We start from the raw sequence: 23,250 nt of genomic DNA on the forward strand, positions 1-23,250 counted from the left end.
ACAGCAGATCTGCATCCCCGGCGGACAACGGGTTCAACTGATCTGGACCAGCGTGACCAGAACCAGTCCCGTGCCCTAACCACGCCGACATGCCCCAGGAAAAGGGCAGATATGCGTGTTGATCTTAACATGAAAAGAAGGCGCCACCCAGACGTCGGGACGAACCGCGCCTGGTGGCCCACCCCAAGGGCGTGAGACCCCACTACATATGTTCAGATCCATCCCGTCATCATCCCCCAGACATGAACGAGGATCCGTCGACAACCCACCCAGGTCATGGGATGTGGTCGCCGGAAGAGGAAAAACCCCCATCTCAGTTGCTTTATAAAAACGCTGTTTCAACCACAAGCAACTAAGGCGTGCCAGTCAATCGCCTGTTTACAGCGAGCTAGCACTATACGTGCGTCGGGACACACCCCCATCAATGAACAGGCTATTTAGACCTGCCATTGAATCCCCAAGGCGCCCAGGGGAACGACAAGAGGGGTGTGACACTCCCTAACTCCAACACTTCTGGAATAGAAAGAAGGAAGCATCAACAGTATGTATCCCAGTCTACACAGCCGGGGTAAAAAATGTTCACATTTTTACATCCCACCACCCTCCCATAGGAAAGAGACGGGGATCCCCAGAGAGACTTCCCACGCGAGCTGTACAGATTGAAAAGAATATATTGCACCTTGAGCCATGTAAAAAACTGGTTTTAGGGCCTCCGGGGAAGAGGCACCGAACCCATACACACTCAATAAACGAATTGAATCGAATATACATACAATAGAAAAGGACCCTTCTAGAGGGTCCACTCACTTTGACAATCTGAGGAGGAAGGCTCTGTACTCTGATGGAGGCTTCCTCACATGGATCACATGGAAGAAGGAGTCCGAACTCACAGAAGGCCTGAGTAGGCGCTTGGTGAGGAGGAGCCCTGACCACCCCCCCTGAAAACAGATCCATCACATGGACCTGAACAGCACACGGAAGTCCTACCAACAGAGACGCGCACGGTGACGTACTCTATGGCGGGGGAATTCCTGCGGTGCACACGCCCAATATACCAGGCCGTGGGACCAGGAACTCCCTCCCCCCCCCCCCCCCCCCCCCGTAACGTGCCGAACCGCCACGTGACGGAAACCTTGAAGGACAGGGGGTGTACCCCTGACCGACAGAACAATGGGGAGAGGAAAGGTTACCAGTTCACCCCTTTACGACCCCACACCCATGATACGACGTAACGACAAAAAGAGAATATGACACAGTCATAGTCAGCTCTATGAAGCGTTTCACAGCTCCACACAGCGCACGAGCTAACCTGCTATCTGATTTTTACTAAGGAAAAACACAGAATAGAGAGGGCTCTAAGAACCCCGGTCCAACATACACATGTGCTTCTGTGGCCAGTACAACCCAGTTGTAGGTCACATGACACACACAACCCATCATCATCACAATGAGAGAATACATCATTCTTGATTAGTATCGACCACAGGCCTTGCTTAAGCACACATGACAGCAACCAAACCAATTTCCCTTTAGGAAATAAGTTTCTCCAGCAGATTTAGCACAACCTCAGCAATCAAGCTGAGAGTTACATCGTATCCCTACCACACAAAAGACACAATTAATGCACAACATGTCTGATAGGAGGTGATAAAGTCCCCAGGGAACCGGGGGGGGAAAAACACAATCCTCCTATTTTACCCTCAATACGGCCAGTTAAAACAGGAAAACCTGTTAATGTGTGAACTCACTGTCCATTGTCATTACAGTCTGAGAAAGAACATTCTTTTACTCACTCGTCACCAAGCATAGCTTCATAGGTTAGTTGCCTTAGTAGTGAGTACACGGTACACATAAACACCATGATGTTTCTCACACAACAACCAGATCAATACATCACGACCTGCACGGAGAAGCTACTGCCAGTGACAAAAACAGCTCACACACAACCCGCAACGTATCTCAAATGCATTGCAACAACACACGTTTTGGGAAAAAACACCGTCATTCACAATACATTTAGCAAGGTAAAACCAGAAGACGTGTTATGAGGGTCTGGCCAACCCCGTACCTGCCCGGAACGCAGATCAGCGAAGTGCAGTCACAAGCCACCGTGGAACACAGCCCTCTTTGTTGACGCAATCCCCGTCTAGGCTCAGGCAGGGTTGACGAACATCCCCTGTCAAGGATGACGTCGTGGTCAAGAGTGTAAAACATGTTAAAAATCAAAGCACGTTCAACAGAATAGCATCAAGCTAACGGCTGCTCCAACCGATCGGGTGCTATCGCTTCCGCTCGCGAGACGCCGATCTACGACGCACGCGATCAGGAGCGAGCTCCCGGCGGCGCGCGAGAAGCCAAGCTACCCCGCGCCAGGCCACCGACCGGCTAACCGTAAGCTATGAACATGTAAACAATGACATAACACTCACCCAGACAGGCCGCCGTTCTGAACCCTCCTCACTTTTTAAGAGAAAAGAGAAAACAAGACGTCAACACCGCTTCACAACGGTGACATTAACACGTCCGGCGGAATCAGCACAGTACCAACTGGCCTGTATAGCTGACTTTGAACATGAATCTGCCGCTATCGCACATTACATGCACATATCCCCTCGTGAAGGAATACTCTCATTTGGATATGAAAGATGGGGTCTTAACACGGTGACAGAGAGAATCCACTCGTCCAGAACACACAGGGATCACCAGTGTCAATGGTCGCGGCCCACTAGTTAAAACTATAATGGTCGCCAGACCAAGGCCTTCTGTCGCCTAGACGGCTAAACAAAGGACCCTAGCCTGGGGCCGGTTTCCATAAACTTTGTCTAGTAGCCCCCATAGCACTAACAGACAAGTGGAGCCCGCCAGCAAACACTACTCACCCAACCTGGAACGCACCGCTCCTCACAACAGCGGCATGTCCGACAGTTCAGCTGTGGCCTGACAGGTTTCACCCCAACAAACACAGCAAGGAACTGCAGTTGAGAAGCATGCAGCGGCGTGCTCCCAATACGAAAACCGGTGGAGGGTTTGTAGAATGATCATCATCTTCTAGACACTCCAGTACGAAGACAATATCGCCGTATTTTCTCGAAAATAGTGAGAGAGAAAATAAAGATATGATGTCAACGTATCCTTGTTTCCCAAGCTGTTCCTAATCCAATTTCTTCCATCATGGTGTCAAGTGTGGGGATCTACCGAGGCACCTCTTCCTTGTGGTGAAAGCGAGAAGGAGGAGAGCAGGTGACCACACACCTGCTTATGAAGGTAAGCTGATGAGGGGTGTGGTCAGACTAATACTGGTATTAGAGGTACATTTGTGGTTTATTCAGTACGCGTGCACGTACGCGAGATAGTGCAGAAGGCGAAGCCAAGCTAAGCCACTAACGATACAGAACCCTTTCACTACCACACTACAGAAGGTTAACCCTTTCACTACCACACTACAGAAGGTTAACCTTTCACTACCACACTACAGCAGGTTAACCTTTTCACTACCACACTACAGAAGGTTAACCTTTCACTACCACACTACAGAAGGTTAACCATTTACTACCACACTACAGAAGGTTAACCCTTTCACTACCACACTACAGAAGGTTAACCTTTCACTACCACACTACAGAAGGTTAACCCTTTCACTACCACACTACAGAAGGTTAAGCTTTCACTATCACACTACAGAAGGTTAACCTTTTCACTACCACACTTGACACTACAGAAGGTTAACCTTTCACTACCACACTACAGAAGGTTAACCTTTCACTACCACACTACAGAAGGTTAACCTTTCACTACCACACTACAGAAGGTTAACCTTTCACTTCCACACTACAGAAGGTTAACCTTTCACTACCACACTACAGAAGGATAACCCTTTCACTACCACACTACAGAAGGTTAACCTTTCACTACCACACTACAGAAGGTTAACCTTTCACTACCACACTACAGAAGGTTAACCCTTTTCTGTAGTCTGATAGTAAAGGGTTAACCTTCTGTAGTGTGGTAGTGAAAGGGTTAACATGCTGCCGTGTGGCAGTGAAAGGGTTAACCTTCTGTATTGTCGCAGACTCGCAGTGAAAGGGTTAACGGTTTGGTAGTGCGGCAGTGAATGGGTTAAAATGGAATGAATGGAAAATATTTTCAACCTTTATTTAAACTCGAGGGAAACTGTAGGTTTACAGCGACGTTGAGTTTACAACTCAGAGACAGAATAACACAAAGATGAAATCAAGTTAAAATAAGATAAAAACAGGAAACAATAAACAGGAAGAGCGGACTAAAAAGCTGTTACAAAATGACAAACCATGGTTATTAATCACTATGAATTGAAAATGGGGGACCCTGATGTAAACAAGACGAAAGTCTTTCTCTGGTCTGCATCCCCTTAACAATTGTGTGTATTGAGCCGTACTGTATTGTACCCATTCTGCAATCTGTTAATTGATTGATTGATTGATTGATTGATTGATTTATTGATTTTTATTGTGGAGTAAAAGGCAGCATCCAAGGGATAAAAACATGAGAAAGTGCAAGCACTTATTTCCATCATGGTCCCTGATTTTGGACATGGACAGACATCATAAAACATAGAGCATCATAATAAAACATAACGTTTTCAATCAATCAATCAATCAATCAATCAATCAAAAGTCCACTATTTCCCATTATTCTGGGGAACCCCTCAGAAGGACCCCTGGGCCCCCCCCCCCCCACGTTGAGAACCACTGGTCTACACAGTCTCCTGTGGACTGAGCAGCGAGGCCCCTTTCACTCTATATCTATATTAAAGGTAGAATCTTTTTTTGTATTTGATTTTTTTTTATAATTTTTTAAACAAACACATAAACAAACATGACAACATAAAATTAGATATACAAGCATTATTAACAGAGCACATCCAATGATATCACCATTTAGATAAATGTCTTATACAAGATATACACCTAATACCTGCTATCTAATACCCTACACACATAGCTCTTGCTCGCTACCCCCCCCCCGGACCCCCCATTGGATAATCCATCCATTATCATTCGCTCCTAACCAGGCATTACCATTATATGCTAGCTTTTATTCTCTCCACCACTTCTAACCACATTGTCATTTTGGATTCATTGAGACCCAAAATTCTTGCTGTAGATATTTCTAGATAAATCACATCGAGATATGTAAGAATCCAGACCTTCCGGCACATTTTTTCCAGTTGAAACCATCGTGATGCCATCAGCTTTTTAGCTACTGTGATACCCGATAAAACCAATCTCTTTAGCTGTGGATGTACTGCACACTCAAAAACATCATTCAGCAGTAATACAGAGGGGTGTACAGGTATATTCAGAGTTAAGAGATTTGATAATTGCTGGGTCACCTCTTTCCAGAATATCTTAACTGGTGGGCAGTCCCAGTACATGTGCATAAATGTCCCTTCGTCCCCATTTGTACATAAGGAGCATTTGGAGTCTTGTTTAAGACCCATTCTGTTCAGTCTTATAGGAGTCAAGTATGTCCTATGAATATAGTTAAGATTGATTTGTTGATGGTCCGGGTTCCTTGATGCAAGTCGAACATTTGCCCAGGCTTCTTGCCAATCAAAATCTTTTTCCAGGTCTGGTATATCCCTCCTCCAGACTGAGTCTAGATGGAGGGTTTCATACGAGGACGTTAGTAATTGATGATAAAAATCTGATACAAAACCTCTCGATGTCTCTCTTTCATAGAAGAATTTGTGGTATCTGTGGTGTACAATTGGTATATTTAATGGAACACCGTGAGCCTTCAAACATAACAATAACTGTGCGTAAAAATAGTATGTGGAACCGGTGAGATTAAATTTGTTGTGTATTTCCTCATAACTACAAAAACCCTGTTTGTTGAAAACATCTCCTAATGTATGTATGCCTTGCTTTTCCCATCTAGGGAATCGTATAGGTCGTTTTCCAATCAGGAGTGCATTGTTATTGAATAAGGGAGTATGATTATGCCATTTATGTGGGTTAGGATATTTCTTTTGTGTTTCACGCCATATCCGGATCGCATTAGTAATAATGGGGCCAAATTTCAGTTTGCATTGCTTAATTGATAATTTGGTGTATACTATGTCCTGCAGTCTCTGTGGTGCTACTATATTTACTTCTAAATTTCTCCAGGATACTGATGCTTGGGGATCAAACCATGTTGTTAGTGGTCTTAAAGTGTACGCCTTAAAGTAGTGGAAAAAATCTGGAAATGCCATACCACCGTCTGCTTTGTTTCTCTGTGCGGTGGATCTTTTTATACGTGGTGGTTTGTTATTCCAAATAAATTTGTATGCGGAAGAGTGTAGTTTTTTCCAGTAACCATCTGGAGAGGTAGAATCTGTAATGTTTGAACACGTAGCGGTCCGTGACTCGTTGGATCGGTTCTAACGCCCACCTCTCCTGCAGATACTGCGTGCTGATTGGTTCTAACGCCCACCTCTCCTGCAGATACTGCGTGCTGATTGGTTCTAACGCCCGCCTCTCCTGCAGACACTGCGTGCTGATTGGTTCTAACGCCCGCCTCTCCTGCAGACACTGCGTGCTGATTGGTTCTAACGTCCACCTCTCCTGCAGATACTGCGTGCTGATTGGTTCTAACGCCCACCTCTCCTGCAGATACTGCGTGCTGATTGGTTCTAACGCCCACCTCTCCTGCAGATACTGCGTGCTGATTGGTTCTAACGCCCACCTCTCCTGCAGATACTGCGTGCTGATTGGTTCTAACGTCCACCTCTCCTGCAGATACTGCGTGCTGATTGGTTCTAACGCCCACTTCTCCTGCAGATACTGCGTGCTGATTGGTTCTAACGCCCACCTCTCCTGCAGATACTGCGTGCTGATTGGTTCTAACGCCCACCTCTCCTGCAGATACTGCGTGCTGATTGGTTCTAACGCCCGCCTCTCCTGCAGATACTGCGTGCTGATTGGTTCTAACGCCCGCCTCTCCTGCAGATACTGCGTGCTGATTGGTTCTAACGCCCGCCTCTCCTGCAGATACTGCGTGCTGATTGGTTCTAACGCCCGCCTCTCCTGCAGATACTGCGTGCTGATTGGTTCTAACCTCCACCTCTCCTGCAGATACTGCGTGCTGATTGGTTCTAACGCCCACCTCTCCTGCAGATACTGCGTGCTGATTGGTTCTAACCTCCACCTCTCCTGCAGATACTGCGTGCTGATTGGTTCTAACGCCGCCTCTCCTGCAGATACTGCGTGCTGATTGGTTCTAACGCCCGCCTCTCCTGCAGATACTGCGTGCTGATTGGTTCTAACCTCCGCCTCTCCTCTCAGATACTGCGTGCTGATTGGTTCTAACGCCCGCCTCTCCTGCAGATACTGCGTGCTGATTGGTTCTAACCTCCACCTCTCCTGCAGATACTGCGTGCTGATTGGTTCTAACCTCCACCTCTCCTGCAGATACTGCGTGCTGATTGGTTCTAACGACCACCTCTCCTCTCAGATACTGCGTGCTGCTGATGACCGGCGACGAGGAGAGCTTCTCCGCGGGGAACCAGGCCTTCCTCTCGTTCGCCTCCGCCAACGCCCGGGAGGTGGTGCGCTACGCCTACGTGTACCAGAGGCTCCAGCAGCCGCTGTGCGCCATCTTGAGTCGCAGCAAAGACAGCGCGCCGTCACCGGCCCAGGTACCGTCACATTCACATTTACATTTAGTCATTTAGCTGAAACGCTTTTATCCAAAGCGACTTACAAGTTCTGTACGACAAGACAGCAAGAAGGGCACAACTCTATCAGCTGAGGCTACGTTTAGACGAGCGTTTTGTGAACAGAAACCGCAAAAGTCATCTTGCGGTTTCACTTTTAATTTTGCGTTTAGACGAGCGTTTTGTGGTGGAATTCTCCGTGCAGACGAGGCTGTAACGACGGAGCACCGCTGTCACACGATTGGCGCATATGTCACATGACGTGCTGTGAAGACCCGCCCTACTCTGCCTCTGATTCGCAGACTGTGGATGGGGAATGTGATTGCACCAAAGCAGAGTCACTCACAGACATCCACTCACGCCGGGACAGATTCTTGTGTATTTAACCCTTTCACTGCCACACGACAGCCGGTTGTGTGATAGTAAAGGGGTAACCTTCTGTCGTGTGGCAGTGAAAGGGTTAAAAGTACTGCCAATGTAGCCTTCAGGTGATCTCCGTTGATATAGTCAGACATACTTGCTTTGTTTACGTCTCGGCTACTGGCGCTTACCTGCTACCTGTGACGTAAGCAGTACGCGCGACCAGAGCCGTGACAACCCTTTCGTCATCGTTTTAACAGATTTATACGGTTTGACAGTTTAGACGAAAGCGCAAAGCTTTTGCGTTTCTAGGAATTCCACCCTGGAAGGTAGTCTCACTTTTTTGCGGTTTCACCCCGTAAAAACGCAGTTTCCGTATAAACGAAAGGCACATCCGTAAAAATATTTTTGCGGATTCACCTGCTAGCGTTTCCGTCTAAACGGGGCCTGAGTAACAATGTTCATCAAAGTGTTGAGTGCTACAGTGTAGGTTAGTTTATTAGGACAAGTGCATGACGGTACGGTTAGTTGGGGTTAGATAATTTTTTCGAATTCTTTTTTCATTTCAGATAATGGTTGAAGAAGTGCGTCTTTAGTCGACGGCAAACTCTACAAACAAATTAACAAATTAATATATGAGAAACTATTGGGACTCTGGGCCCTATTGGCCCTCACTATTCCTGCTTCCTGTGCAAAGCCTTGTGGGATTGAAATATGGTGGTGAGGAGGACTGTGCCCGGTGCGCCAACCAGGAGCCCACTCCTCTACTCGAACCTTGTAACTCACATTTACATTCACATTTACATTTAGTCATTTAGCTGAACGCTTTTATCCAACGCGACTTGCGGAGCTAATGATGCTAATGATGGAGCGTCACCGTCGGTTGTGTGATAGTAAAGGGCTAACCTTCTTCTGTATTGTCACAGTGAAAGGGTTATAACCGGCTGTCGTGTGGCAGTGACAGGGTTAATCTAACGTGATCTCTCTGTGTGTGTGTTTGAGAGCAGGTTGTGATCCTGGAGCGCCGCAGCGCCGCGGGGAAGGTTCTGTACCGACCCGTGACGTCCTGGAACGGCACCGAGGAGGACCAGCGGCGGCTCAGGGACGAGCTGGAGCGGCTGCAGAAGGACCCCTCCATCCTGGACCGCGACGCCGTGCTGCCCGAGCTCAACAACGAGTTCGCCTCCGTACGACTCGCTCACGTTGAAAAACCACTTCTGCCGATTATTCAATCAATCCGATTTTATTTATATAGCACATTTAACACGACACGTGTCAACCAAAGTGCTGTACAGAGGGTAGATACATATAGATACATATAGACAACAATCACAACTCTGTTTTACGGGAGGGCACACGTCGGGCAAACACATAGAAAAACAGGGCATGAGTCAGTGAACGGGAAAGGCTAGTAGGTAGAAGTGGGTTTTGAGTCTCGATTTGAAGGCATCTATCGAGGGGGCGAGGAGCCTAGTGGAGGTGGGGATGCTGTTCCACAGTTCAGGGGGAGAGGAGCCTAATGGAGGTGGGGATGCTGTTCCACAGTTCAGGGGGAGAGGAGCCTAGTGGAGGTGGGGATGCTGTTCCACAGTTCAGGGGGAGAGGAGCCTAATGGAGGTGGGGATGCTGTTCCACAGTTCAGGGGGCGAGGAGCCTAATGGAGGTGGGGATGCTGTTCCACAGTTCAGGGGGAGAGGAGCCTAGTGGAGGTGGGGATGCTGTTCCACAGTTCAGGGGGAGAGGAGCCTAATGGAGGTGGGGATGCTGTTCCACAGTTCAGGGGGAGAGGAGCCTAATGGAGGTGGGGATGCTGTTCCACAGTTCAGGGGGCGAGGAGCCTAATGGAGGTGGGGATGCTGTTCCACAGTTCAGGGGGAGAGGAGCCTAATGGAGGTGGGGATGCTGTTCCACAGTTCAGGGGGCGAGGAGCCTAATGGAGGTGGGGATGCTGTTCCACAGTTCAGGGGGAGAGGAGCCTAATGGAGGTGGGGATGTTGTTCCACAGTTCAGGGGGAGAGGAGCCTAGTGGAGGTGGGGATGTTGTTCCACAGTTCAGGGGGAGAGGAGCCTAGTGGAGGTGGGGATGTTGTTCCACAGTTCAGGGGGAGAGGAGCCTAGTGGAGGTGGGGATGTTGTTCCACAGTGCAGGGGGAGAGGAGCCTAGTGGAGGTGGGGATGCTGTTCCACAGTGCAGGGGGAGAGGAGCCTAATGGAGGTGGGGATGTTGTTCCACAGTTCAGGGGGAGAGGAGCCTAGTGGAGGTGGGGATGTTGTTCCACAGTTCAGGGGGAGAGGAGCCTAGTGGAGGTGGGGATGTTGTTCCACAGTTCAGGGGGAGAGGAGCCTAGTGGAGGTGGGGATGTTGTTCCACAGTTCAGGGGGAGAGGAGCCTAGTGGAGGTGGGGATGCTGTTCCACAGTGCAGGGGGAGAGGAGCCTAATGGAGGTGGGGATGTTGTTCCACAGTTCAGGGGGAGAGGAGCCTAGTGGAGGTGGGGATGCTGTTCCACAGTTCAGGGGGAGAGGAGCCTAGTGGAGGTGGGGATGTTGTTCCACAGTGCAGGGGGAGAGGAGCCTAGTGGAGGTGGGGATGTTGTTCCACAGTTCAGGGGGAGAGGAGCCTAGTGGAGGTGGGGATGTTGTTCCACAGTGCAGGGGGAGAGGAGCCTAGTGGAGGTGGGGATGTTGTTCCACAGTTCAGGGGGAGAGGAGCCTAGTGGAGGTGGGGATGCTGTTCCACAGTTCAGGGGGAGAGGAGCCTAGTGGAGGTGGGGATGCTGTTCCACAGTGCAGGGGGCGAGGAGCCTAGTGGAGGTGGGGATGCTGTTCCACAGTTCAGGGGGCGAGGAGCCTAATGGAGGTGGGGATGCTGTTCCACAGTGCAGGGGGAGAGGAGCCTAATGGAGGTGGGGATGTTGTTCCACAGTGCAGGGGGAGAGGAGCCTAGTGGAGGTGGGGATGCTGTTCCACAGTTCAGGGGGAGAGGAGCCTAGTGGAGGTGGGGATGCTGTTCCACAGTTCAGGGGGAGAGGAGCCTAGTGGAGGTGGGGATGTTGTTCCACAGTTCAGGGGGCGAGGAGCCTAGTGGAGGTGGGGATGCTGTTCCACAGTTCAGGGGGAGAGGAGCCTAATGGAGGTGGGGATGCTGTTCCACAGTTCAGGGGGAGAGGAGCCTAGTGGAGGTGGGGATGCTGTTCCACAGTTCAGGGGGAGAGGAGCCTAATGGAGGTGGGGATGCTGTTCCACAGTTCAGGGGGAGAGGAGCCTAGTGGAGGTGGGGATGCTGTTCCACAGTTCAGGGGGAGAGGAGCCTAGTGTAGTGGAGGTGGGGATGCTGTTCCACAGTGCAGGGGGAGAGGAGCCTAGTGGAGGTGGGGATGCTGTTCCACAGTTCAGGGGGAGAGGAGCCTAGTGGAGGTGGGATGCTGTTCCACAGTGCAGGGGGAGAGGAGCCTAGTGGAGGTGGGGATGTTGTTCCACAGTTCAGGGGGCGAGGAGCCTAGTGGAGGTGGGGATGCTGTTCCACAGTGCAGGGGCTGCGACAGCAAAGGCACGCCCCCCCCCCCCCCTGAGCTTGAGGTTAGACCTCCGGACTGTCAGGAGCCTCTGATGGGCTGACCTGAGGGACCTGGTGTTGGAATAGGGGGATAGGAGGTCTGAGAGGTAGGAGGGGGGGTGACCATTAAGGGCTTTAAAGACGAATAGGAGAAGCTTAAAATCTATCCTGTAGCGTACTGGAAGCCAATGAAGGGAGGCAAGGACAGGGGTGATGTGGTCTCTCTTACGGGTTCCGGTCAACAGTCTGGCAGCGGCGTTCTGTACTAGCTGTAGGCGATTATTAACGATTGTGTTCAATGTTGTACGGGTGGGCGGCTGGGTAGCGTAGAGGACTAAGCACTCGCCTACCAACGCGGAGACTCTGGGATCGAATCCAGCTTGTCAGCGGTACCTCCGGCTTGGTCAGTCATCCCTACTAACACAATTGGCGAGTATTGGCGGGTGGGATAGCCGGTGGGGTGTGAGTCCTGGTCGTTGCAATCAGCGACTCCTACTGGTCGGTCGGGGCGCCTGTTCAGCAGGGAGGGGATCTGGGGGAGATAGCGTGAACCTCCGCACGCGTTACGTTCTCCCAGTGAGTGAAAAGAAGCGGCTGGCGACTCCACATGTATCGGAGGAGGCGTGTGATAGTCTGCACCCTCCACAGACACACAGTAGGGCAGCATGTAGTCTACACCCTCCCCAGACAGACAGTAGGGCAGCATGTGGTAGTCTACACCCTCCCCAGACCAACAGTAGGGCAGCATGTGGTAGTCTACACCCTCCCCAGACTGACAGTAGGGCAGCATGTGGTAGTCTACACCCTCCCCAGACAGACAGTAGGGCAGCATGTGGTAGTCTACACCCTCCCCAGACCGACAGTAGGGCAGCATGTGGTAGTCTACACCCTCCCCAGACCGACAGTAGGGCAGCATGTGGTAGTCTACACCCTCCCCAGACCGACAGTAGGACAGCATGTGGTAGTCTACACCCTCCCCAGACAGACAGTAGGGCAGCATGTGGTTAGTCTACACCCTCCCCAGACTGACAGTAGGGCAGCATGTGGTAGTCTACACCCTCCCCAGACCGACAGTAGGGCAGCATGTGGTAGTCTACACCCTCCCCAGACTGACAGTAGGGCAGCATGTGGTAGTCTACACCCTCCCCAGACAGACAGTAGGGCAGCATGTGGTAGTCTACACCCTCCCCAGACAGACAGTAGGGCAGCATGTGGTAGTCTACACCCTCCACAGACAGTAGGGCAGCATGTGGTAGTCTACACCCTCCCCAGACAGTAGGGCAGCATGCGGTAGTCTACACCCTCCCCAGACCGACAGTAGGGCAGCATGTGGTAGTCTACACCCTCCCCAGACTGACAGTAGGGCAGCATGTGGTAGTCTACACCCTCCCCAGACTGACAGTAGGGCAGCATGTGGTAGTCTACACCCTCCCCAGACTGACAGTAGGGCAATGCATGCAATGAACAGGAAGGGAATTGGCATAATGACTAAATTAGGGGATGGGAGAAAAATACAGAAAAAAGGCACAAAAATTGAAATTGTATGGTAGAGCGGGCAGTTGCTTAGGAAAGTAAGACTGCATTTATCCTCGTAGCTCCAGAATTTACCTGACTAGTCGGTTTAAAGTGCCCACTAAAATGTACTTGTTCATCTCGTTACTAAATGTGCCTGGATGAACTGTTCAGCTATGCACCAAATAATGCCAAGAATTTGCCCAACATGGCGTTATGTTGTATTTTATATCCAAACGTCAGTGTTCTCACCTCAATTGGAAAGTGGCAACATTTTGTCACTGAACCATCCTGTACATGAAAAGTCCATTCAATAAAATTGGTTTTAGTCATTGGTTTTTAAATAATAATAATAATAATAATAACTCAAGTCTCTCCCGGTGTTAACCCTTTCACTGCCACACGACAGAAGGTTAGCCCTTTACTATCACACAACCGACGGCGATGCTCCATCATTAGCATCATTAGCTCCGCAAATGCAAAACCGTCTGTATTGTCACAGTGAAAGGGTTAACCGGCTGTCGTGTGGCAGTGAAAGGGTTAAGTATGTCGACTCACTGATGCACGTCACATTCTACATTCCACGTCACACAGGGCACTTTAATCCAACCTAGGCTTGGAGAACGACCTTTGACCAATTCTGTCCCGACCAGACAGTAAACGTAATGTCTTCTCATTTCTACCAGATGTTCCTAATTCGCTGGATCTATTCATTTTACGATTACCTGTCTGAAGTCATAGACGACATTCTCCACAACAACTGGTAAGTATAGAACATGATTTATTCTATCTGTGTTTGAAACTATAGCAATTTGACCCCAATTAAGATGTACCACAAATACAGAGGATTGGTAGTGAAAGTGCCACATCAGTGGTTTCATTACAGGGCTCTTACTTAAAGAATGTGGCTACAACAACAATTCTGTACTTAACCGTTTCTGTGCCAAAAACTAGTTAACTCGTTATAGCCCGCCAAACGTTGGACGCCAACAACGAGTATACTCGTTATTATGATCGTTATTTCTTTTATTCACTATTTCCATTCATAATTCATCCTGCTATGGTGTAGGACTGTGTGGCACTCTGTCTGAGACCGCGACGGTCCGATACCACCGCCTAAAGCCTTGCGGCCGCTATTGCACTCCAGTTGAAACGATGTGGTTTGTTTTCCTGGCCGAGCTGCAGCGCGCGGGCGGGGTCTAAACACTCCGGCAAGGCAAGCGCTCATAACGATGCATCGACGAGTGTCCCCGCCCCCCCCCCCCCCCCCCCCCCCCCGTTCATTATCTTTGGTGGATAACGTTGGACACACGACCGCGACCGGTATTTGGAATGGCGATCAGATAACTGGATTATTCTTTTTGCAGTACATCACAGACAAGGTAAGGACTGTATATTATCAATCTTGCGTTGATCCGATAATCTTTTCCCCGCGATCGCAGCGTGTGTCTGTGGTGTGTGTGTGGGCCGTGTCCCGTTGGCTGCGATCAAAGCACGGAGGGCCGGCTTCACCCCCCCCCCCCCCCCCCCCTTTTGTGCATGCATGATGAAACATAATACCGATAATCTAGCGTTGATTTCAGATTGATTCAATAATCAGGCGAGAAATGGCACGATTTATAATGAAATGCAGTAAAGCGCTGTTTGACGGAGTTCCCTGGGATTACACAGGTTCACTCTAAAACTATACTCATATTCACCACGGTATAGAACGGAAATGTATGGATGAAAAAATATTCACTTCTTTGCATGTTGACCGGAAGAAACTCACTGACAATCAACGTTGTTATTAGATCCATAGCTATAATATTTAATATAGTTTTAGCACTACAAACACCGGCATCTACCCCCATTGCATTACAGCGCTGGCACAAACGCCCACAGCGACCTCCGGCAGTCAATGTGTTAAAGGAACATGCCAACATTTTGGGAAATGAGCTTACCGTCTTCTCCAGAGAGAGACAAGAAGATAGAGACCAGTCTCCTCTCTGTGTGTTTAGTAGAAAGTTATCTGGCTGCACGTTAGCCTAGCTTAGCACAATGAATGGAAGCGGACATGGCCGGTTAGCCTTCGGGAGAGGTGTTAGTTGGACAATGCCTAGGCTAACCGGCACTGGCCGCTTCCATTCATTGTGCTAAGCTAGGCTAACGTGCAGCCAGATAACTTTCTACTGAACACACAGAGAGGAAACTGGTCTCTATCCTCTTGTCTCTCTCTGGAGAAGACGGTGAGCTGATTTCCTAAAATGTTGGGAAAAATCTTCTTCAGAGTTAGACGAGAAAATATACATTTCCTCTCTGTGTGTTCAGCTATCGGGCTGCAAGGTAGCCTAGCTTAGCACAAATTAATAGAGGCTAGCTGATCCGTATTTACGAAGAAGTCTTTCTTTGTCACGCAGCGACTCCACATGCAAACTCCTGGTATCACCCGGGAGATACCCCACCTCCTGGGTACCCGGCAACCCGGTCCTAATAGTGTTAACCGCTACACCACTGCGCCGCTCCATTCGTAGTCGCTTCCATTCATTTGTGCTAAGCTAGGCTAGCTTGCAGCCAGATAGCTTTCTCACGAACGCACACAGAGAGGAAACGGGTATCTTATCTTCTCACCTGACTCTGGAGAAGATGGTGAGCGCATTTATGAAATCACATAACGCTCCCACTGTAAATGTATATCTCTATATATTTTATATATTGTTTTTGCAGGCGTGAGATGATGCCTCTGCTGTCACTCATCTTCTCCGCCCTGTTCATCCTGTTTGGGACGGTGGTCGTCCAGGCCTTCAGGTGAGACGGGGGGATCAAAGCCGTAACCATGGCAACAACCTGGGGCCAGTCAAGGGACCTATAAAAGAAGGAAGGGTCATCACGTCGCCGTGTAGCGCACGTGAACTGGCACATTTGGTGCCAAGTGTGAAAAAACGTCTCCTTTGTTTATGTCATTTAAACAGGTTATTATTACGGATCGGATTTGTTGCATCGTTAACTAGCTAACGTTTGATATATTTACATTTAGCTGACGCTTTTTATCCAAAGCTACTTACAAGTTCTGTACGACAAGTCAGCAGGAAGGGCACACCACACGTCTGTCAGTGGCATTGTTGTCAAATAGCGTTGATCTTGAGTGTTACACTCTGAGTGCATAGTAGTATAGACATATTATTAGCATGATATGTAGTAGAATAAGTATAGTAGCAGAGTATCTGTATATAATAGTACCTTAGGTATAGGTAATATTATTTTTTGTTCTCAGATAACGAGGCCATGTTTCAGCCGTCCTGACTGGCAGGGAGGGAGTTCCACCAAGTTGGTTGATGAATAATAACCCAGATAGCTTCCTCAGATAGCGGCTATATTTAGAATTAATGTAACACAGGCTTCAATAGAACTGGCACCACAGTCTGGCTCCAAGCGGAGCAGAGAACGCTGCTGTTCTGACGGGATGACCCTTCCTTCTGTTATAGGTCCCGTGTTATAAAACGCTGCTGTTCTGACGCTGTGACCCTTCCTTCTGTTATAGGTCCTTGTTATAAAACACTGCTGTTCTGACGTGATGACCCTTCCTTCTGTTATAGTTTCCTTGTTATAAAACGCTGGTATTCTGACGTGATGACCCTTCCTTCTGTTATAGGTCCTTGTTATAAAACGCTGCTGTTCTGACGTGATGACCCTTCCTTCTGTTATAGGTCCTGTGTTATAAAACGCTGCTGTTCTGACGGGATGACCCTTCCTTCTGTTATAGGTCCCGTGTTATAGAACGCTGCTGTTCTGACGGGATGACCCTTCCTTCTGTTATAGGTCCCGTGTTATAGAACGCTGCTGTTCTGACGGGATGACCCTTCCTTCTGTTATAGTTCCCGTGTTATAAAATGCTGGTATTCTGATGTGATGACCCTTCCTTCTGTTATAGGTCCCGTGTTATAAAACGCTGGTGTTCTGACGTGATGACCTTTCCTTCTGTTATAGGTCCCGTGTTATAAAACGCTGGTGTTCTGACGTGATGACCTTTCCTTCTGTTATAGGTCCCGTGTTATAAAACGCTGGTGTTCTGACGTGATGACCTTTCCTTCTGTTATAGGTCCCGTGTTATAAAACGCTGGTGTTCTGACGTGATGACCTTTCCTTCTTTTATGGTTTCCTTGGTATAAAACGCTGGTATTCTGATGTGACGACCCTTCCTTCTGTTATAGGTCCTTGGGGGAAAGTGGGGGGAAAAACAAACGTCATCATGAAAGATAAACACAGAGACAGAGACGAGTAATTAAGGAGTAATTATAATTAAGCTCTGTGACAAAATGGCGACATTTCTTTGTGTGATTCCAGCGACTCGAGCGAAGACTCGCAGACTAAACCAAAGACGGCAAAAGACGGAACAAAGGCAGAGAACGGATCGCCGGGAGTCGGCAGCACATCGAGGCAAGACTACATTTATATAATATAATATATATTATAATCTAATCACTTCATCAGCCAAATAAACACTCTGTAGATATTCCAAGCCATATTGTTTAAAGAAGACGTGTCCGGCCCATGGGGACATTAAACGTGTGTTGTCGGGCCTTACAGATAAATTAGATTTGATTTGATTTGATATTCACACGGCGGCCATTTTGCTCATGTCACGCTCACGTTGGAACAGGGTGTAAAAGGGAACCCCAACCTGAGCATGAAATAAGAGCAAAAGGGATCAATGGATCTGCATTCCGCTACGATGCCCCTCTAGCTCATGGAATGAACTCCAACAGTCCTTAACACTTTGAGTGCCAACCGACGAGAAATCTCGTTTTAATCGTTATTTTTTTTTATTATCGATTTCCATTCATTTTTCATCAATCTAGCCTCACGTTACCACTGGGACTCTGTCTGAGTTTGAACAGGGAAAATACCGCCCCCTATCGTCTGCCGGATGGTAATGCACCCTTTGGATTGGATTGAATGAAAACGCATGGGGAAAAGAAAGTCCGGATTCCACATTTTACTTGTCAGTCATGTCATCCGAGCCGATCCCAGTCATTGCCCACCACCAGAACAGCGTGGAATATGTCTTTCGACCACCCAGCGTTGGATCAATAAACGCGATCGATATTTGGAATGGCGATCAGGAATTGGAATAATCTTTTTGGAGAACATCTGATCTGAGGTAAGGAATCTATTTTACCAGTATTGGGATAATCAGAGCTGTTTTCACCTATATATCAACGTGTCCCATATGTGTGTGTGTGGCTGTGAGTGTGTGTGCGATCAGGAAATAAGAGAATCTATTTTTCAGCCCGCTTCTATAGCGTGCATAAGTACACATATACTATCGATAATCCAGCGTTTATTTGAAAACGATTCATAAATAGGCAGAAAAATGACAAGTAACGCGCGATTCCTGCAGAATCTTTTTTTTTTTTTAAGTTTCAAAAAACAAGCTTTTTTCAAAATGGTATAAAACGGAAATGCCGATATCGGCCGATAATATCGGTAGGCCGTTAATATCGGACATAATTTCTATAGAAATGTAAAAAAAACTATACCGATATTTTCCGATATCACATTTTAACGCCGATATCGGCCGATAATATCGGTAGGCCGATAATATCGGACATCCCTAGTTTGAATTAGGGATGTTCGATATTGGCCTTTTTTTACCGATATCCGATATACCGATATTGTCTTAATTTCCGATACCGATATCAACCGATACCGATTAAACTGAATAATTTCAGGTAATTAACATTACATATCTCTCGTCGTGGAATTAACACAACGTTATTCATACTTTTGACAATAAATAAAATAAGAATTTGTTCTTACTTGCTTTCCTGGGTAAATAAAGGTTAAATAAATGTAAAAAAAATAATAATAATAATAATTTTGAAAACAGATACCGATCATTTCCGATATTACATTTTAATGCCAATATCGGACATCCCTAGTTTGCATGTGTTGTCTTGCCTGACAACAACAACAACTCTTAGGGACGACGTCTTGTTTTGTCTCCTGTGGCTCCAGCCGGCCGCCTAAGAAGAACTTCGTGGAGGTGACGGAGCTGACGGACATCACGTACATCAGCAACCTGGTGCGCCTGAGACCCGGACACATGAACGTGGTGCTGGTCCTCAACGACGTCTCCAAGAACGTCCTCCTCAGCAAGTTCGCCAAAGAGGTCTACTCCTTCACCGGGTGAGTTGTTGTTTTCACAAAATGAATGATATTCGATAGATCGGAGATAATCCAACGAGCGAGCTAGCCGGCTGCTGTCACTGTTAACCCTTTCACTGCCACACGACAGAAGGTTAGCCCTTTACTATCACACAACCGATGGCGATGCTCCATCATTAGCATCATTAGCTCCGCTAATGCGGAGCTAATGATGCTAATGATGGAGCACCGCCGTCGGTTGTGTGATAGTAAAGGGCTAACCTTCTGTATTGTCACAGTGAAAGGCTTAACCGGCTGTCGTGTGGCAGTGAAAGGGTTAACACAGCTAACGCTAGCGGACCAGATGAGCGTAATTTCCGGGAACAAAAGCTAAATAAATTCTGAACGTTTACATCATTGATGCTTGAAATGTGTGAGTTTAGTGAAACAACATGGCAAACATACAAAACGTTGCTACCATGATGTAACATCTCCGGTCTCTCTTTCGTCATCTTTCCTTTCTGTTTCTTCACAAGGGGGGGGGGGGTCATTTATCCGAAGCAGCGATCATATAAACGCATGTTTTATGATGGAGTTTCGGTAAAGTACACGTAAAAAAAGACGTTACCTTTGTTTTAGATGTACTCCATTTCTCCAAACGTGTGTCTTGAATCAGAACAGGATCAATACACATAACGTTAGGTGGCCTTCATCCGTCTACTTCATCTGCTCGGGCCAGAATAGGTCTCTTCATCGGTCCATTTGATTATAGTTGTTTTACGTTTGACCAGTAGTGCTTGGTCCAACATAGTCCAACAACATATTTTTTTCACACCGTCATACCTTGCTGACATAATACCCCGGTATACGGTATATGACGGTATGACAAAAACAATAACGTTAGCATGTAGCCTAGCCATGGCAGACTATTTGATTCCTTAAGGGCTCGAAATTGCCTGGGTTTTGGTCATATGCTCCCGAAATGCTCCCGCTGTTTGGCTACTTCTATGTGCAGTGAAAACTACTCGAATGCTTTATAACCTAGTCATTGATTTAGTTCAGGGTAATCTAAGATTAGCCGCGGAGCTAATGTGAGCTAACGCTAGTTAATCAAGCTCACAGAGAGAGATAAACAGCTGACAGCGGACAGTACAGGTACAAATACAATAAAAAGCAGGTGGGGGCTGTTGTGTAAACCTTGTACTCTTTAGTTCACATATAATAAGAGACAGATTATTTGCTTGCTCCACCAGTGCATAACAACCACAACGCTTTACGGTATTTTCACAGCACTGTCGCAACATTACCGTAAAACGTGAACACCGCTCACTCGCTCCACTAGTGAGGAATGGTCTCGCCCTCTGCTGGCGCGTGTGTGCACTACACTCAAAACTCTGTTTCACTGTAATAGAAACTGAAGCGCATCTGTGATTTGGACGGTATTGATTTTCAATACCGTCGGGATTTCTAAATACCCTGGTATACCGTCATACCGCCCAAGCCTACAACATAGTCTGGTGGAAAAGCACCTTATCATCCATAATCCGGTTTGTCTTCTTCATAATATCCAATAGTTCGCTCGCCGTTGCATGGCAGCCAGGTTACTATTGTGCGCTGGGCTCAGCGTTGTTCCGCACACTGACCTCTGACCTCCCTCTATAGGAGCCTGACGCTGCACTTCTCCTTCCTGAACGTGGACAAGCACGGCGAGTGGATGAACGCGCTGCTGGAGTTCGCGCAGGACGCCGCCACGGATGAGGACGACGGGGAGGACGGGGGCGGGGGGGGGGGCAGCGGGGGCCGCGGCGGGAGGAGGGACCACACGGGCTACGTGCTGGCGCTCAACGGACACAAGAAGTACCTCTGCCTGTTCCGGCCCGTCTACACGGGCGACGACCTGGACGGGGGGAGGTCGTCGGAGGACGAGGGGCCCACCCCCGCTCCCGCCGCCGCCGGGGGGGGGGGGAGGTCGAGGTGCAGGTCGCGTGGCGGCGAAGACCACCACCACCGCTCCTCGTCGTCACGGAAGGCGACCAGCGGCCGGGCGTCCCGCGCTACCGCCTCGCTGCAGATCCACCACAAGCTGGACCGGCTGGGTCTGTGGATGGAGAGGCTGATGGAGGGAACGCTGCCCCGGCACTACATACCGGGCTGGCCCGGGCTGGACACCATCACCCCCCACAAGTAGAGAGAGGTCAGGCCCGGGCTGGACACCATCACCGCCCACAAGTAGAGAGAGGGCTGGCCCCGGGCTGGACACCATCACCCCCCACAAGTAGAGAGAGGGCCCCCAGGGTCAGGCCCGGGCTGGACACCATCACCCCCCACAAGTAGAGAGAGGGCCCCCAGGGTCAGGCCCGGGCTGGACACCATCACCCCCCACAAGTAGAGAGAGGGCCCCCAGGGTCAGGCCCGGGCTGGACACCATCACCGCCCACAAGTAGAGAGAGGGCCCCCAGGGTCAGGCCCGGGCTGGACACCATCACCCCCCACAAGTAGAGAGAGGGCCCCCAGGGTCAGGCCCGGGCTGGACACCATCACCCCCCACAAGTAGAGAGAGGGCCCCCAGGGTCAGGCCCGGGCTGGACACCATCACCCCCCACAAGTAGAGAGAGGGCCCCCAGGGTCAGGCCCGGGCTGGACACCATCACCCCCCACAAGTAGAGAGAGGGCCCCCAGGGTCAGGCCCGGGCTGGACACCATCACCCCCCACAAGTAGAGAGAGGGCCCCCAGGGTCAGGCCCGGGCTGGACACCATCACCCCCCACAAGTAGAGAGAGGGCCCCCAGGGTCAGGCCCGGGCTGGACACCATCACCCCCCACAAGTAGAGAGAGCCCCCAGGTTGGCTCTGACAGTGCAGACACACCAGCGGGCGGGCGACCAGCGCTTCACTTTCGCTCCCACGTTAACGGACGTAGCTGTGCCCCCCGGCCGCGCGACTCGCAGGCTGGTAGCGATCATTTCCGCTCCGGTTGGATTCAGAGTCGTGCGCCGCCACCACGCGCGTTTTCACAGAAATACACTCAATATCCGCATTATTATTACCACACATGTAGATGTTGTTCAACCGGCTAATGTGTCTATTTCCCAATACAACAAGTCAACCATATTACTATACTTTTTCAGGAGTACACACAGTCACACTGATTTCATCGTTCTAAAATGAATTCTAACATTCTAATTCATTATATAATAACGGGTTATACATGCAAAATGGACAATAGAACACTGGAGCTGGAAATCTTTAAAAAATCTTCAAACAGGGACTGACTTCGCATATAGAAGACGAGGCGTTGACAGCTGTTCCCGTGTAAAGGTGCCTTCCTCCTCCTCCGTGCACTTTCGCCCGCTCTGAAGTCGGACTCGGTGTGCCCGGCCACGCCAGCTGTTCTCGTGTGGAACCCGCTCTGAGTGCCCGCCTGCCCGGCTGGTGTGTCTGCGCTGTTAAGAGACGGCTCTTTAACCCCTTCACTCTAACCAACCACACTGCAGACGGGGGTCTTCTGGACCAGGGGGGGGGGGGGTTGGTGAACCCGTTAGTATAACCGTCTGCAGTGTGGTGAGTGAAAGGGTTAAAGGACCCACTTCGCCAAATGTTGATTTACTTTGCTCATAATCTCACGCACGTTCCAAAAAAATGTAAACACCAAATTATAATGTGTGCAAGAAGTGCCTCTTTAAGGTGAAACACGGGGGCCGACTCGCGCTTCTTATGGGGCCATTTTCTTTTTAAGGAACTTGGGACAAATAGTTCTGCTGCTGTATTAGTTCAATACAAGCCTCACCTCCGACCTAATCGCCTAATAATAACGATTCGGAGTCAAATTCCAACATGAGTGGAAGAGACCCCCCCCTCCCCCCCCCCCCCCCCCCCCCCGGTGGGCGGAACTCGAACTGGACAGAAAGGGTCTTTTTACTGGTTCATCGCGTTTACCGGTTCCTTCTCCGCTCGACGTTCCCTGAGCGAGAAAGAAAGAAAGAAGACACGCCTCTGAAGAGGAAGGTCCGTCGGGGAACC

The 23,250-nt window shown here is 49.1% G+C and overlaps 1 protein-coding gene across 1 annotated transcript in view; it reads left to right on the forward strand.

Moving 5' to 3' along the window:
* Positions 1–23,044, forward strand: part of LOC311226810 (dnaJ homolog subfamily C member 16-like) — a 60,699-nt gene extending 37,655 nt beyond the window's left edge. The window contains exons 9-15 of the mRNA XM_084312216.1: positions 7,477–7,660; positions 9,046–9,225; positions 13,792–13,868; positions 15,812–15,892; positions 17,429–17,521; positions 19,103–19,273; positions 20,894–23,044. Of these exons, the coding sequence (XP_084168342.1) occupies positions 7,477–7,660; positions 9,046–9,225; positions 13,792–13,868; positions 15,812–15,892; positions 17,429–17,521; positions 19,103–19,273; positions 20,894–21,419 (1,312 nt within the window). The 3' untranslated portion in view covers positions 21,420–23,044. The remainder of the gene's footprint in view (positions 1–7,476; positions 7,661–9,045; positions 9,226–13,791; positions 13,869–15,811; positions 15,893–17,428; positions 17,522–19,102; positions 19,274–20,893) is intronic.
* Positions 23,045–23,250: the final 206 nt, after the last annotated feature.

This window comes from Notolepis coatsorum, assembly GCF_963971535.1.
Source record: "Notolepis coatsorum genome assembly, chromosome: 4".
In the NCBI taxonomy this organism is placed as follows: domain Eukaryota; kingdom Metazoa; phylum Chordata; class Actinopteri; order Aulopiformes; family Paralepididae; genus Notolepis; species Notolepis coatsorum.